Source organism: Cnephaeus nilssonii (genome assembly GCF_951640355.1).
Source record: "Cnephaeus nilssonii genome assembly, chromosome: 16".
NCBI classification, from domain to species: Eukaryota; Metazoa; Chordata; class Mammalia; order Chiroptera; family Vespertilionidae; genus Cnephaeus; species Cnephaeus nilssonii.
In genome coordinates, this window is record NC_137087.1 from 57,294,807 (window position 1) to 57,311,325 (window position 16,519).

The following is a 16,519-nucleotide window of genomic DNA, read 5'->3' on the forward strand; positions in this document are numbered from 1 at the left end:
GGCATGGCTCCGTGACCTCTCCCGCCGCACTGTTCCCATGCAGGCCACTGTGCACCTGCTCCAGTCAGAGGGTGTGGAGCTCAATGACCATCCCAAGCCCACCGAGAACTTGAGCCAGCACCCGGCAGGCTATGTGCTCGAGTCCCCCGAGGAGAACTCTGAGTGGAACACGTACAGGTTGGGGCCGTGTGCCTGGTGGGGTCCCCGTGTCCTCTGCGCCTGTGGCACCGTCTGTCCGTGAAGCGCGGGCCCTGTGGCCGCCGGGGGAGGCGTGGAGTAGAGGGCAGGGCCGTGTCCAGCCAGGAGCGCGGCTGGTGTCCCGCGTGAGAACAGCCACAAGACTGCGGTCCAGGGTTTCGGACTTGTGTTCATCCCGGCCTTCCCGTTGTTGGTGAGAGTGAGATGCTGGGGAGGAGCGAGGGGCAGCGCTGTAATCGGCTCAGAGGGAAAGGTGTGCGGGGCCACACCGCGACGGCTCCCGTGTGGATGACACAGCGTTTCCCGTGGCACATCCAGGAGACTCGCCCACGTGAGATGCCTCGAGCAGGACCCGTGGGAAGCGGGGCTGTGTTAATAATGACAGTCTGAGTTGTTTTTGAATCTAATAGTATTTTTTAAAGTGAGGGACTGGATGTATTCTCACATCCGGGAGCTGTGCCATATGTGACTGTTCTCACCCAGCGACGGGGCGGAGAAAGGCCTGCTCTCCTCTTCCCGGTATGCAGGCAGCGGCTCTCCCAGCCACCCGCCTGGAGCGCGAGGAGTGCGAGGGCCTGCCTCCAGGGCGTGCGTGCACCGGGGCGCCCCAGCGGCCGGCTCCAGGAAGGGAGCATGCGCCACTTTGTGCAGATAGTTTGACTTGATGGAAGGTCCCCCGTCCCTGTCGGTTCAGAGCTGCCACCAGGCGAGGCTGCCACGCCTGTCTGGGGCCCAGGCCCAGGCGTTCCCATTTGCAGGAGGGTCAGCAGACCAGGGCCAGGCCCCATCTGACCCAGGGCCTGGTTTTGTACAGCCCAGGAGCTGAGTGGTTTTGCCATTTTAAAAATCTGTGAAATAACGTAGAGGAAGATACGCAAGAGAGACGACCAGGAGCTGCAAAGCCTGGTCACCGCCCGGCCCTTTACAGAAAGGGTTTCCATGCCCAGTCCCAGGTGGACAGTCACTCGCCCACAGTGCTGAGTGGACCTGGTCGCCCTGAGGAGAGGGGCCGCTGTGTGAGGGGCGGCCACGGGGTGGGCAGGCAGCCGGGTGGCCCTGGGGCAGGACTTTGCCCTCAGGTGGGGAGGCTGGGACTTTGTAGACCAGGTACCGAGCGAGAGGGTCTGATTTGCGTGCGTGCCTGGGGGATGTCCCGGGTGGAGAAGGGGGACTGGGCAGGTCCAGGGTCCTTTAGGAGAGAGCGTGGCAGGCACCCCCCAGCAGGGGCACCTCTCTGACCCCGCTCTACAGCCAGGGCAGGGCCCTGGACAGACGTCACGCTGGGTCTGTGCTGCCCGTTGGGGAAGGTCTTGCTTCAGAGGCGAGCGTGGCGTGTGGGTCCTGCAGGAGCTGGATCGAGGGCCTGTCGCAGTACGCCATGAACTGCTGGCTGCGGTCCGCGGAGATCGGACAGGAGATTCAGGAAGCCTGGATCGTGCACAACACGATGGTGTACGTCCTGAACCACAACCACCATCTCATCGTGGCCGGGCGGCAGAAGGAGCTGGTGGACGCCTTGTACCACCTCCTGACCATCGTCAAGGTCGTCGGCCACAACGGGTGGGTCCTGGCGCTAGAGCTTTGGGGTCGGGCGGGTGTCCCCCTTCTTTAGTGCTGCCACAGGGAGGGCTGCTCAAGCAATCCCAGGGTCCCCATTTACTAGCTGTGCACCCCTGAGCCAAACACTATCCTCTCTGAGTTGCGGGGCAGTGTGTGGGGATCCAGGAGGCTCCCGGGAGCCTGCACGCCTGCCCGGGCCCGGCCTGGGAGCCCAGCCTGTTTCTGACGCTAAAGTAGAAATTCAAGAATGAATGAGTCAGAATGCGGCAACATAGGATGTGATTTTTTTTTTTTTAAGTTATGAGTAATAAAGAAAATGGGCCATGAAACGAGGAGGTGCCCAGTGGCCTCCCTTCGCCGGTGGGTGTGAGGCCGGCTCGGCCTCTGACGTGGCGCCTGCGGGGCCTCGAGCCCGGGCCGCCTCGTGGCCGCCGTGCAGCGCGTTTCTGTTGCAGACGAAGATCCGAGTCCCCAGTTCTCAGTGCACGGAGATCACCTGTGACCATTTTAAACGCTTTAGTGCCACCTCGTTTCTGGTGAGAACCACGGAGGTTCGGTGCAAGCCCATTTGCTCTGGTGACTGATGGAAATTCTCTGACCACTACCCCGGCCTTTCTGTCCAGCCCACGCGGCCCAGGGTCGCCTTCCACTGTGAAGGTACCTGTGCCAGGGGACAGCGTGTCACCACAGCAGGCCGTCCCAGCCAGCTGCCTCCCCCGAGGCCCGAGATCGGCTCCTTGAACAGGTGCCGCCTGGTGTCGGCCACCTTCCTGTTTAATCCCGGAAGACGGGGACCCCGTAAGCACAGCTGTTGTGGACTCTGGGGACTCAGGCCTCGCGTCTGTGCTTCACCCGCTGACACCTTGTGTTCCAGCGACCCCCTCACACTGGCGATGCTCTGCAACGCTTTGGCTCGAGGCCTAATTATCAGCTGGATCCCAACCCAGGTGCCAGAAAAGTCTAGAAAAGTCATTCGACCAAACCCGTTGCACACACCACTGGACCAGGGAGCCATCTCTGAAATCAGAACGGCAGTGGAGGTATAGCCCGCTGTGCGAGCAAGCAGGAGGCCGGGTTCGCGGGCGGCCCCTCACCGCAGTCCCGGTCCCGGGGTGAGGACAGGGAGCAGTGGGGGTGAAACTGTCAGCCTGTCCATCTGCCGGGAAAGGGGCGCTGAGCGAGGACGGGAAAACAGGCTTTTCTCTGAAAACGAGGAAGCAGCGTCAGGGAGCGGACGTCCCTCAGGCCCAGGGTGTGCCTGTGCTGGCTTTTCTAGCACAGCAGACAATAGGGGTGCGAAGCCAGGAGAGGACAGAGCAGCCGGGACCACATCCACAGACCACGTGCGTGGCCAGAGGCTGTGAGCAAGTGGGAGCACTTGTCCCGTGAAGGTCGCCTCCCGTTCAACGTGCACCCGATTGCAGGAACCCACGAGGAGGAGGAAAATCTCGGTCTTGATGGATGTGGAAAAGCATTGGCAAATCCATCACCCGTTTCTAGTTCAGAGGATCTTAGCAAGTTCCTTAGTGAGTTTCAGGGAAGCGGCAGGACCTGCAGCTGCCCCGAGGGGTGAGGAGGTGGGACTCAGCAGGTGCCCTCGGAGAGAAGAAAGGCATGAGGAGCCACCGTGCCACTGCCGCCCCCGCCCTGTGGCTGCCCCGGGCATGCCAGAGGGGTGAGGGCGTGGGAGGGCGAGCCGCACACCGAGATCTCAGCTCCCGGCCGCTCTGGACGGGCCCAGGCTTGGAAGGCGTGTAAGCCTCGGTTGCCGTCTGCACCAAGAGCCAGGCCCACTTACGGTTAATGATTTGGGTCTTGGCTCAGGTTTCTCTGCTTGGAGTCCTGGTTTTATGAACAAGGACGCCTTCGTTTCAGGTCTGCGAGTTTGCCCTGAACCTGACCAATGGGACGGTGCCCGAGGAGGTCGTGCCCATCGAAGCCCGGCAGCAGCTCATCGCCACCTGGGTGAAGGCCAAGCAGCTGCTGCAGCAGCAGATCGGGACGAGGCTGGGCCCGGAGGAGCAGGTGTGCTGTGGGCGCTGCCTCTCCCCCGTCTCCCTCCCCTGGGGCCTCGCCAGCCTGGAGGGCAGCGCACAGCGGGCCGTGCCCTTCGGTACAGGGTGCTCCCCTCCACGAGGGCTGCTCCCACTGAAGTCACCGCCCCGGCCCCTCCATCTGCCCAGGCCATGGTGTCTCCCCTTCCCCCAGCCCACTGGTCACTCTCCTAAATGTCCACCGAGCCACTGGGCCTCTGGGGGTGCTAACCACCCTCAGTGGTGCTCACCGTGGCCTTATTCGGAGGTGCATTCAGGCCACAGGGGGCCTGCTTTGGCAAGATATCAGGGGACCCTGAGCTGTGAACACAAGGCTGTGGGAGGGGGGGCTGGGGGAGCAAGTGGGGCCCCGGAGAGAAGATGGGTGTGTGGCTGCAGAGGGAGCCTCCCAGGGGCTCTGCCAGGAGCCAGAGGGCACTGGGACGGGGAAAGGGAGACCGGAGAGGCAGTGAGGGTGGGCATCTGAGCGGCCAGGATCGAGCGCCAATTGGAGGGGGACGGAAGGAAGGCCATTCCCGCTCTGCTGGTGGCCTGCCCTCCACCTGCAGCCCATCCGCCCAGCCGTCTGACCACTCTGCGTCACTTCCTGCCTCCTGATGGTGTGGGAAGGCCACCGGGAGACAAACTTTTATACAAATGGCTCTGATTGCTGCCACAGAGCTGGTATTTCACAGGGTATGTCCCAGACCCTCCCTGGGTCCCCTGGACTCATGACACCCCATGCTTCCTTCCTCAGGGCACCAACGAGGACATCAACTCCATGACCAGAATCCTGGTCGCCCTGGAGATGTATTCCTGCAACGGGCTGGGCCTCATGGACTTCACCGTGACCTCCTTGTCTCACGTAGGTGTCACCTCCTTCCTCAGGCGTCACCTTCCCCAGGTGTCACCCCCTCCCCCAGGTGTCACTGTGCCCCGAGGCCCAGGTAGTCACCACCAGGTGTCCTGTTGGCACGCCAGACAGAACTCCCCACCTGAGGCCACATGTTCCAATCCTGCTGCTCAGAGGCAGAGCCGGGGTCAGAGGGCCTTGCCGAACGTGGCCAGCCTTGGCACCTGGCCTGCCTGAGTGACTGCGTGCTCACCAACACCTGTCGTCCCCCTCAGGGCACCTGAGTTTAGTGTCACTCGGCACCTTCCCCCTGAGTTTCCTCTGTGGCTCCATGTAGAGCAGGGTGCTCCTGGGGATACTGAGGCAGCGTGGACACCGGGGCATCTGCCCCCCAACAGGCGACCCTGAGCCCGAGCCCGGGCCTAAGTTCACGACTAGTGATGCGGTAACTCAGCCTCGGTGGTGTTGGCGTGGGATGGCCCTTTACCCACGGGTCTCTCTGGAATCACATCACTCCGTAAGCCACAGCGAGGTGCAGGGTTTCAGCAAGTAAAGTAGCCCCCAGCTGACAGCACCCAACGCGGTGGGCGGAGGGGTCACCCCGCACAGAACGCCCCCCCCCGCCCTCCGCACAGCTGCTGAAGATGGTCTCCGAGTGCCACTGGACGGACCCCCTGGTCCAGCTGCAGACGCTGGCCCGCCTGAGCCACTTTGCCTACACCGCCCACGACCACGAGGTCACCATGGCGTGCTCGCAGAAGGTCATCCAGATGGGCGTTAAGTACCTGAAGATGTCCAGCCCGTGAGTAGCCTCCCTGGCGCCTGACTCCTGGTGACCCCGTGACGTGGCTGTCTCCCTGCCTCCCCCTCATCAGGAGAAACATGAAGAATGCTCGTAACCACACACCGGTGTGTAGGGGCACTCGTGGGGACCAGGGATGACTTGTGTAGAGGTTACGGAGCGGTACCCCCCCTCACCAGACCCCACCCACCTCTGGGCATCCCCAGCAGCCCAGCCAGGTGCCCGTGCAGCCTCCGTCCCAGCCCCACTTGGCAGGACAGCACCACCCCGGGGCCCCGGGAGAGCTGTGCTCGGAAGGGTCCTGAGGCCACTGCAGCTCACCAGCTGCCAGCCTGGCAGGCACAGAGGTGGAAAGGGGCTCACAGATGCCCTGCCCTTCCCCACAGACAAGGGCTTGGTTTACCAGGATTTTGAGTGGGCAGCAAGGCACCCTAAGTACGTTAGAAAGTAACTAAAGGGCAGTTTCCGTGAAAGGAAAATGCCCTCTCCCCGCCCCTCTCAGCCCGAGCGCTGCCAGCTGCTGGCTCCCCAGAGGCCGCCGCCGCCCAGGTCCTGGGATGGCCCAGGTGGCCACAGGGCGCTTCATTTTGCTGACAGTTTGCTCACGGCTCACAGGCCCCATTCAGCTGGTCGGTAGATTATGGTTGTGCTGAATCTTTCCTCTATTTCCAAAGGTGAGGCTTTTAAAAATCGTTGTTGCTAATATAAATATTTCTCCACTAAACACTGTTTTCCTTGAGGTTCTATCTTCAGCTCACTTCCTGAGTCTGTTTCCTGAAAGTCGAAATCACTGACCCACGTGGCAGTGCCTCGGACATGCCGAGGGCACACACAGGGACCCTCCAAGGGCTCTGCATGCGTCACCTCATTTATCCCTCACAACGCTGTTCCCACGCTGCAGACAGGGATACTGAGGCCGAGGCTGTCACCCCGCTGGTGGGTGGCAGAGCCAGGATTGGAGCTGATCCAGACCAGGAGGAAAACAGTCATTAGAATAGAAAAAACAATCAACAGACCCTGACACAACACAATGCACTTAAAACAGCTACTCAGAATAAACAAAAGGATGTTTACAGGACAAATTAATGCACAGGTGGAGAATTTCAACAAAGAAATGAAAACTATAATAAAGGACTAAGTGGAAATTCTAGAACTGAAAAATACAATACTCACCCTGGAAATAACACTGGAGAAGCGATATGCCACTTTGAATGAGGGTCAGCAGGCTATTTAAACTGAAGCCGAAAGAACAAAACTGAAGCTCTGGGGGACAGAGGCAGGAGAGGGGGGCAGAGATGCATCCGCTTGGAAATGTGGCAGCCGAGCCCTGGCCGGGTGGCTCAGGTGGTTAGAGCACCCTCGTGCTATGCCAAGGTTGCAGGGACCCCGGTCAGAGCACAGACAAGAAGCAGCCAGTGAAGGCATCAGTAAGTGGAACAACACATGGATATTTCTCTCTCTCTCTAAAACATCCATCAATCAATAAAATGTAGCAACAGAAATGTTTTCAAATTGAATTAAAAATAACCCAGGGATCCAGCATTTTCAATGAGCTGCAAGCAGGATGAACACCAAGAAAACCACTTCTGCTTTCACTGTGGTCAAATTGCCGAGAACCGAAGGTGGGAGAAAAGCCTGGAAAGAGGTTGGAAGGGGAAAAGACACACTTAATACAGGGAAACAAGGTCAGGACTGCTGACCTCTCAACAGGAGCAACGCAGAAACCAGAACCCTGTCAACCTAGAATTCTCTACCCACAAAAAGAGCCTTCAAAAAAGGAAGGCAAAAATCAATACATTTCAAGAGTAACTGAAGCTAAGAGAATCCCTTTCCAGAAGACCCACAGGACAGGAAACACTGAAGAAAATTCTTCGGGCCGAGGGAAGTGATTCCAGGTGGACACGTGTGTGGTTCAAGAATTGAGAGGAACATTAACATAATAGGGTTTACCCTTCGGTGCTCACATTCTTACAAAGACATTTGCCTGTTTTGAACAAAAATACATGGTATTGTGGATTATTAACAAAAGTAGAAGGGAACTCTTTGATAATGATAACACTAAGGATGGGAATGAGATAAATGGAAGTCTGTCATTGAGAGTTCTCACATCACCTGCGAAAGGAAAAAAATTAATTCAAGGCAGTCCATGATATGTTAAGGGTGTATGCTGTAATCCATAGAGCAATACTAAAAATAATGAAACAAGAAGGTATAACTAAAACCCCAATGGCGGAGGCGAGGAAGGAAGCAAGGGGCACACGGGATCAAAGGAAGGTGAGCAGCAAGACCATGTCAATACCTCCGTCAAATGTAAATGGATCAGCACTCCAGTTAAAATACGGAGTTTGTCCCGCCGAATACGGAAACCAAGTCCCAACCAGAAGCTGAAGCGGTTTTCAAGAGACCTCTTCCGATAGAAAGACGCAGGTAAAAGTGAAAGCGTGGGAAAAGACGCACTCTTCGAACACTCGTCATGGCTCAGCGTGTGACGATGTTAAAACACCCCAGCTGTATTGTCAGAGATAAAGATAGGCATTTCATAATGATAGCAGGTTAAATTAGCAAGAACACACACATCCTAGCACTAGCTGGTTTGGCTCAGTAGATTGAGTGTTGACCACGGACTGAAGAGTCCCGGGTTCAATTCCAGCCAAGGGCACGTACCTCGGTTGCAGGCTCAATGCCCGTGTGGGAGGCAACCAATCAGTGTGTTTCTCATCGTCGATGTTTCTCTCTGTTTCTCCCACTCCACTCCCTCTAAAAAATCAATGGAAAAATATCACTGGGTAAGGATTAATAAAAGGAAGGAAGGAAGAAAGAAAGAAAACAAACATCCTAAATATGTGTACACTTAATAGCAGTGCTTGAAAATTCAAGAAGCAAAACTTAAGCACCTTCATAGCTATACACTGAGTGGCCAGAATATTATGATCTCTGAACGCATAATAATCTGGCCACTGAGTGTAGCTGTAGATGTCCTCATTCCTCCCTCTGTAGCTAAAAGTACAAAGGAAGCAAAAAGAGTCAGCGAGTGTATAGATGATGGGAGTGATGCTGGCCTTGGCCACATGCTATCTCCAGCAACTGCTGGTGCCCGGGCAGGGCCTGCTCCCACCCCTGGAAAGAGGAGGGCCTGGGGGTCATCTCCAGAGCAGGGACCTGACCCTGCGTGGCAGACCCTGCAAGCCGAGGGGCAGCAGCTTCCCCTTGGGCTCCTGTCTGCTCCTGCAGGCAGCTCCCTGGCTTCAGGGCCCCAGGCCCAGGCAGGGCGTGTACCCAGGGGCCTGTGCATGTCTCTCAGAATCAAGTCGGTGCCCCCTGGGCTGAGTTGCAGGCATGTGATCAGTCCAGCCTAGACAGGGGTGATGTCTTAGTGTGTGCGGTGTCCTGTGGGCCCAGCCTGGCTGGCTGGGCCAGCAAACGTCTAGGGAGCGGGATTCCATGTTCTCCATAGCTCACTGAGTGGGAGCTGCCCAGAACTGAGCCCTCGTGTGCATTGGGGCTCCCAGAGGGGCTTGTTCTGCTCACCGGCTGCTGTGCACAGCACCCCACAAATGATCATTTAAGACATCAGTTGATGCTGGTGTGTTCTTCCTCCTGGGGGCACCTTTCCCTCCTCCCTCCTCTTCCCCCACAGGCGTGCGTCTCCTGAACTCGAAGGTCCCCATGAGACTTGCAACTAGGGGAACAGTGGGCAGTGGCAGCTCATCCCAGGCTAAAGCCCTGACCTTGTTCCAAGGCCCCTTTCCTCTGACTTCTCAGTGAGTCAGAGCTGCCCTGCCCAGGCTCTCCTGATGCTTCTACCCCAGGGCCTTCCTTGTCTCACTGTCCCCAGCTTTAATAAGCGTCCACTCAAAATTTAAAATATATTTTAAACAAGACACCAGTTGATGCTGTCTGGTGGTTCTCTGGGTCGACTGCACGCAGCCAGTTAGTTCTGGTTTGGAGACGTTCGGGAGACTGCTCCAGGCACCCCGGGCTCACTCACCTTCCTGCACGCCCCTGCCCTCCCCCCGCCCCCCACCACCCTCCTGTGTGCTAAGGTGTCTCTGTCTGCAGGGCCCAGGCTCAGCTGATGGCAGAAATGCTGAGCGCCAGCGCCTGCATCCGGGGCCGGAGCATCATGGAGAACCTGAAGGGGCGGAAGCAGCTGCGCCTGGCAGCCAGCAAGGCCTTCACCGAGAGCGTGAGGTGCGCCGCGCTGCTCTGCGGCTGAACGGACTGCGTGTGTGGTGGGTCTGGGTGCGTGTTGTGCATGGGAGATACATGGCAGCTGTAGTGCCCTGAAATGAAGAGTATGACACGCAGTAGGGACTGTCACGGCGGCCGGCCCTCCCTCACAGACCCCGTGGCAAGGGTGGGTGGGGGGTGAAGGCAGGGGGCTATGGCGCAGGAGAGTCACAGCCGGGACCCCCAGGGGCATGTCCTGCAGACGTGAGCACAGGCTCCAGGTCAGACACCGGCCTCACCCTGCCCTCTGAGGACCCAGGGGCTTTCGGTGGGTGACTGTGTGTCTGCAGCTCGCTAGGTCAGGCCTCCCTCTCAGGTTTGGGGGCATCGCGCAGAGCAGCGCCCTGGTGATGCTGGCCGCGCGGCACTACTGGAACACCCAGCTCCCGCTCCTGTCCTCCGCGGCCAACAGGAAGAAAGCCAGGCACACCATTCAGAGTATCGTCAACATCATCAACAAGACGGAGGCCAAAACCCAGGTGCTCCAGGGCCGGCTTCCGGGTCCCGCGGTGCCTCTCAGGCTCTTCCTCCAGAGGAGGCGGGTGGGGCTCCCAAGGAAAAGCAGACCCCTCGGAGCTGCTCAAGTGAGGGGGGGGGGGCCTGGCTGAGCTCAAGACTTCCCTTCCGCCTCCTCTTCTCCACCCTCCCTCCCTCCAAGAGACCCTGACCCTTCCCTGGAAAGCTCCGTAGGAGAGGGGAGAGGGGGGTGGGGGGCTGGCCCCTAGGATCAGCTGAGGAAAGCACAGAAGCCGCTGGGCAAGATGCACACCAGGGCTGGGCAGGTCTCAGCCTGACTGACATCCGCCCACCTGCACCCTATCACTGGCACCTTTGATGGAGGGAACTTTCCTAACTCTAACCCTCATCTCAGTGAGCACAGTGTTCCCAGGTTCAGCACGTTGGAGCCTTGTTGTGGCTGGACAGTGTTCCATGCTATGCAGACCTCGTGTCGTTTATCTGCTCCTCTGTGGATGGACATGGGTTGTTTCCACCTGCTGACCGTGTGAACGGTGCTGCTGTGAACACGGGTGCACAGACACAGCTCCTATTGTCGGTTCCTTGGGGTCGATACCCAGGGATGGAATTGCTGGGTTCTGTGGCACTTCTGTGTTTAGCCCTGGAGGCACTGTTGGGCTGTTTTCCACAGCGGCTGCACCGTTTTTCATTCCCACCAACAATGTTCAAAACTTCCAGTTTCTCCACATCCTAGTCAGCACTTGTTATTTTCCATTCTAAAATTTTAGCCAGTCTAGTAGGTGTGAAGTGGTACCTCATTGTGGTTTTGATTTTAATTTCTTTAATGACTGTTGAGCATCTTTCATGAGCTTATTTGTTTTTCTTGTTTAATCGCTTTGGCTAGCATTTCTAGTACAATGTAGAATAGCAGCGGTGTGAGAATAGGCGTCCTTGTCTTGCTCTTGATCTCAGAGGGGAAGTTTCAGTCTTTCACCGTTGAGGACGGTGCTTTCTGTGGGTTTGTTTTAAATGCCTTTCATTGTGTTGGGGAGTTTCCCACAACTCCTCGTTCTCTGAGAGATTGTGAGATTTCGTAATGAAAGACTGGCTTTTGTCGAATGCCTTTTCTCCATCAATTCAGATGATCATGTGGCTTTCTCCTTCCTTCTGTTACTGTGATGCATCACAATGATTGTTCTTCTTATGTTAAAGTGCCTTGTGCTCCTGGGATAAATCCCAGTTGGTTGTGGCACATAATATTTTTCTTATGCCCTTGGATTTGCTTATACCTTGTTGAGGATTTTTGCATTTATATTTGTAAGAATATTGGTCTATAATTTTCTTGCGATTCCTTTATCTTGATTTCCTCTCAAAATAATCCCAGTCTCATAGACTGGATGAGTCAGGAAGTGTTTCCTCCTTTTCAATTTTTTCGAGTTGAGGAGGATTGAAGTCAAGTATTTAAATGTTTGGTGGAATTCACCTCTGAAGCAATTTGTTCCAGGACTTACTTTATTGGGAGGTTTCTGGTTACTGATTCAGTCCCTACGTGTTAGAAGTTTGTTGAGATTTTCTATTTCTTTTTGAGTTAGCTTAGGTGACTTCTGTGATTTTCAGGGTTCTTCCATTTCTTCTAGGCTGTCTAATTTGTTGGCGTACAATTGGCCATAGGACTCTCTGCTATAATCCGTTCTGTCTCTCTGGGCTTGATAGGAGTGTTCCCACTTTCATGTCTGATTTTAAGTGTTTGTGTCTTCTTTTTTTCCATGTCAGTCTAGCTAAACGTTTGTCAATTTCATTAATCTTTCAAAGAGCCAACTTTTGGTTTCATTTGTTTTCTTTTTGTTTTTCTATTCTGCATTTTCTTGATCTCTGCTCTAATCGTTATTATTTCCTTCTTGCTGCTATTTTGGGTTTAGTTTGCTCTTTTTTAGTTCTTTAGGGCCTAAGGGACTAGTGTAGACATTTGGAGCTTTTGCTGTGCCTCACTGTTTTTCCCTAATGTGCTTTGATCCCCCTGATTTAAAGTGACAGGAGTGACCTGGATGCCTTGTCACTGAGGAAGCTGTAGACCGGGGAGGCCTGCGTGTCCCCTACGCAGCTGGCCTTGCGCTGGACAGCCTTTCTCATGGGAGAAATGTGACTCGGTGTCTTAGAAACTTAGCTGCAATCTCTGTCATTCGATGCGGAGGCAGACGAAGCACCAGGTGGGGAAGGAATAAGCGGCAGCTTGCAAGGGCATGTCTCGTCGGTTCTGCTTCAGGAGAAGGAAGAAGTGCAGCTCCTGCACCAGTGGCCGACCGCGGACCTGCAGAGCGGAGGCACCTCCCAGGGCTCCTTCCTCCCGGGTGAGCAGCCGCTGCCGCCACACGCGGGACGGGAGGACGCGGTGCCTCAGTCCCCGGCCCTTCTGTAAGGCCAGCGTGACCGTGGCGGAAACCGCAGGCGGCGTCTGCCAGCCGTCAGGCTGTGACCGGCACTGCCAGTGCTTTCCATCAACGGCCTCACGAGGCCCCGTGTGCACAGGGAACCGAGGCCCGATGGTCCCCTTGTCCGGGGCCGCACGGTCCATCCAGGCCGCCCAGGCTGCCTTGACATCTAGCCTCTGGCTTGTTCTGATGGATGAATCATATTCAACTTCCATAAAAAAATACCGATCTTAGAGCAATGAAAACCATATTTAGAATCCACATTTAAAGAAAGAAATGATGAGTATCTGCTAATTCACCATCACTGTTAGTGTAAGAGTCCTCGTGTGTGCTCAGGATGTGAGTTAGAGACACAGACTTGACTTAAACAGAATGTGACCGCATGTAGTTAAGCACTAGGTTAGTCTAAACCCCGACAGTTACATGGCTGGCGGTGCTCAGAGAGACATGCAGGTGGCAGCCCTCGGGGGCGGCGAGCAGCGTCACGCAGGAGCCCTGGTGGAGAGCCAGCCCGCGTGGCCCGTGAGGCAGCGGGGACAGTGCAAGTCACGGCCACAGTACTCTGTGCGCTGAAAAAACGTCACCCAGGTCAAATGGAGTCGCAGTTTTAAAATTCAAATTCCAGGAAAAAACAGAAAGTGGAATGGAGCAAAGCAAGAGATTTTTGTGGGAATATTATTTCCTAAACGTTAAAGTGGTCAAAGAGGCACAATTTCAAATACACGAACATTTAAATAATGAGAATAAAGAAAATGCACAACATGAAAAAGTCAGCACTGGGGAAACGTGCGCCGGGTTTGGCAGCTGAGCGAGGAGCTCCGTAACCATCCAGAGGCGCAGTGGTGGTGGTGGTGGTGGGGGTCTGCTGTGCTCAGCCCCAGGGAGGCTCCATCCGCCCCCGTGGCCTCCAGGGGAGGCTCCATCTGCCCCCGTGGCCTCCAGGGGAGGCTCCATCCACCCCCATGGCCTCCAGGGGAGGCTCCATCCGCCCCCATGGCCTCCAGGGGAGGCTCCATCCGCCCCCGTGGCCCCCAGGGGAGGCTCCATCCGCCCCCGTGGCCCCCAGGGGAGGCTCCATCCGCCCCCGTGGCCCCCAGGGGAGGCTCCATCTGCCCCCGTGGCCCCCAGGGGAGGCTCCATCCATCCCCGTGGCCCCCAGGGAGGCTCCATCCGCCCCCGTGGCCTCCAGGGGAGGCTCCATCCACCCCCGTGGCCTCCAGGGGAGGCTCCATCCACCCCCATGGCCTTCAGGGGAGGCTCCATCCATCCCCGTGGCCTCCAGGGGAGGCAGTGGGGCGGGGTTGGGGGGGACATGCCTGTCCCAGCCCAGGCCCCTGCAGCCCTGAGCCCTGTCCCCACAGAGGCCGATGATGACCTGTCCCTGCGGGCCGCGCTCTACGGGATGCTGTTCCACTGCCACGCCGACAATGAGGACTGGGAGGGCGGCCTGAAGGTGCTGGACGAGGCCGTGCAGATGCTGCCTCGGACAGCGCACCGCCTGTGAGTGCGCCCCACCCTCCCACCCCGACCGGGACCCCCCTGCCAGGAGCCCCTCCTGCAGCCCCGTGCCTTCGCAGCCCACCCCTCAGGGCCTCCCCCACTCTCCCTTTTCCGACGACTTTTCTCCACGAAGAACCCAACACCAGAAGGGTAGGGATTGACGACGTGACATCCACACGAAAGTAATAAATTTAAAAAATAAATTTAAAAAATCGACCACAGCACAAAAGCCCAAGCAACTCAGGTTCCGTTTCGCTTTATCTTTGTAAGTAGGGACATGGACCAATACTTCCGGGTTGGGTGAATAATACAGTTAAGTTTTTGTCCTTCGATTCCAGAATTAATTCCTCTTTCACGTCCCTTTAGCTTGATTTTCAAGCACATGGTCATCGTGAAGGCCAAACTTGGCCAGAACTTTACCATGGAAATCCAGAAGTTTAAGGACGAGAGTGAGGATTATTTGGCACACATGTGGCACCGCCTGGCCTTGAACTCCAAGAACGTCTACGGGGAGTTGACCTGCTATCAGAACGCAATCCAGGCCTTGCAGGTGTGGCCCCGATCAGTCCTGGAGGTGATGGGGGGATGGGGGGAGGGGTGACAGCGGTTCACGTGTCAAGGGCAGCAGACCGTCCCGTCTCTCCTCACCCTTTCCGGGGCGGAGGGACAAGTTGCTGGTGTAGGAGCCCGTGTCCCTGTCACTGCCTGGGGGCATCTGGCTGCCCTCCCCACTGAGGACTTCCTTCCCTTGGCTGCCAAGCCCCCTCCCTACCCAGGGCCCCTCTTACTGCTCCTGTGTTTGGGGCCTCCTTCCCTGCCCGCCCCCCCACATCCCCTCCCTACCCAGGGCCCTTCCTACCCAGGGTCCCCACTCCTGGTGACCTCAATCAGTGCCCTGGGCTAATGGCTGCCTCTATGCTGATTCTGCTCATAGACTTCCCTCCACGCTGACCTTGAAAGTCCTGCTGCCCCCTCCACTCTTCCTTCCATCTCACCGGCATTAGCCCAGCATTTCCCAAACCCCTGCGGCACCACACCCTCCTCCCTGCCTTCCCGACCTTTAGAACCCACCGCAGCTCCCCTCCACCTGTGAGCTGTGGGATGAAGAGTGTGGGGTGAGGGCGGCCGGATAAGTGGGAGGCCGGGCGCCACCTGCTGGCTGGCGCCTTCATTCCGTTGTGCAGCAATGACTGGCCATTGGTGCACGGGCAGGACCCTGGGGCTGCACGCTGGGAAGGGCACCTTCTCTGTCCTCCAAAGCCCAGTTGACCACAGAGCCACCAGATAAGCCTCACACGCACATTGCAGCCCGCGCCGGAGGAGACAGGCTGGGAGAGGGATGCCAGGGGCCAGTCGAGGCCGGCGTGGCGAGCAACCTGCTCCGGGCAGGCGGGGCACGCAGGGTCGGGGGGCACTGGGCTGGGCTGCGGGTGTCCTCAGGGAGCAGGGGCCTGCGGAGGCTTTGCCAAGCTCTAGTCTCGCTACATGTTGCACATGAACACGGTCCCTTGGCCCTTGGGCGGCCGTGATGAGCCTGGACGGCCGGATGAGTCCCAGTGGAGGGAGTCTCGCTGGGATGACTACAGGGTGAGAATGAACCATTTGCCTCTAGAAAGTGAAGCACCAAACTGCTGGTGTCCTAGACTGTGGCGGGTGCCGTATCAGGGTGCTGCGTGGGGGTGCAGCGTCCCATCCCTTTTCTGTTGAATCCCAAAGAAGCCCGAGAGCGCGTGGCACAAGGTCAACTACATCATGGAGTTCAGCGAGTGGCTGTATTACCAGCAGTTCCCCATCGAGGACGTGACCTTCCATCTGAACTGGGCCATCGACATCCTTCTGGGGATGAAACCTTCCAGGGATACACCTGAGCCAGCAGGTGAGGCGGCGCGGCCAGGGACGGCTCCGGGCACGCGGTCCCTTCCGCTGTCCCTTCCGCTGTCTCCTCTGGCGCAGAGAGCCGCCCTTCGGGGGTACCGGGGAGGCGCCTTCTCCAGGCCAGGAAATGGAGGCGGCCCCAGGCCACCCCAGGCTGCGTGGCCACGGCAGTGTGTGGAGGCCGCAGAGGGGTCTGGCTTGGGGTCAGAGGGGGGGTTTGCTGAGCAGGGAGCTGGCGGGTGGGAAGCCTGGACAGCCTCACTGTCGCCACAACCTTGGCGGCGGCGGCGGGGGGGGGGGGGTGGTGCGGTTACAAACTGCGGGTGCTCCACGTGGCAGATCTGGGGGAGGCCAGGGACTGCGGAACTCCCTGGAGATGCCGACAGGCCTGCCCCGGGGACCCGCCCTGGAGGGAGAAGAAGCAGCGTTACGGAGAAACCAGTCCCCTTTCCTGTGGGAGAGTGGCCTCTCCTGGACTGTGTGTGTGGGGGGGCTGAGAGGTGACCCCAAGCACAGGAGCCTGCTCTGTGGGGAGCATGACGTGTGCCAGGGGCCCGTGGGGCTGGAGAGAGGAGATGGGGCT

At 57.5% G+C, this 16,519-nt stretch overlaps 1 protein-coding gene across 1 annotated transcript in view; it reads left to right on the forward strand.

The window, feature by feature from the left end:
- Positions 1–16,519, forward strand: part of CFAP46 (cilia and flagella associated protein 46) — a 56,293-nt gene that overhangs the window by 12,454 nt on the left and 27,320 nt on the right. Inside the window, exons 17-28 of the mRNA XM_079793278.1 lie at positions 44–177; positions 1,546–1,758; positions 2,633–2,798; positions 3,634–3,783; positions 4,549–4,656; positions 5,280–5,446; positions 9,506–9,637; positions 9,993–10,155; positions 12,396–12,480; positions 13,923–14,061; positions 14,428–14,611; positions 15,778–15,937. Coding sequence (XP_079649404.1) covers positions 44–177; positions 1,546–1,758; positions 2,633–2,798; positions 3,634–3,783; positions 4,549–4,656; positions 5,280–5,446; positions 9,506–9,637; positions 9,993–10,155; positions 12,396–12,480; positions 13,923–14,061; positions 14,428–14,611; positions 15,778–15,937 — 1,801 coding nt within the window. The remainder of the gene's footprint in view (positions 1–43; positions 178–1,545; positions 1,759–2,632; positions 2,799–3,633; positions 3,784–4,548; positions 4,657–5,279; positions 5,447–9,505; positions 9,638–9,992; positions 10,156–12,395; positions 12,481–13,922; positions 14,062–14,427; positions 14,612–15,777; positions 15,938–16,519) is intronic.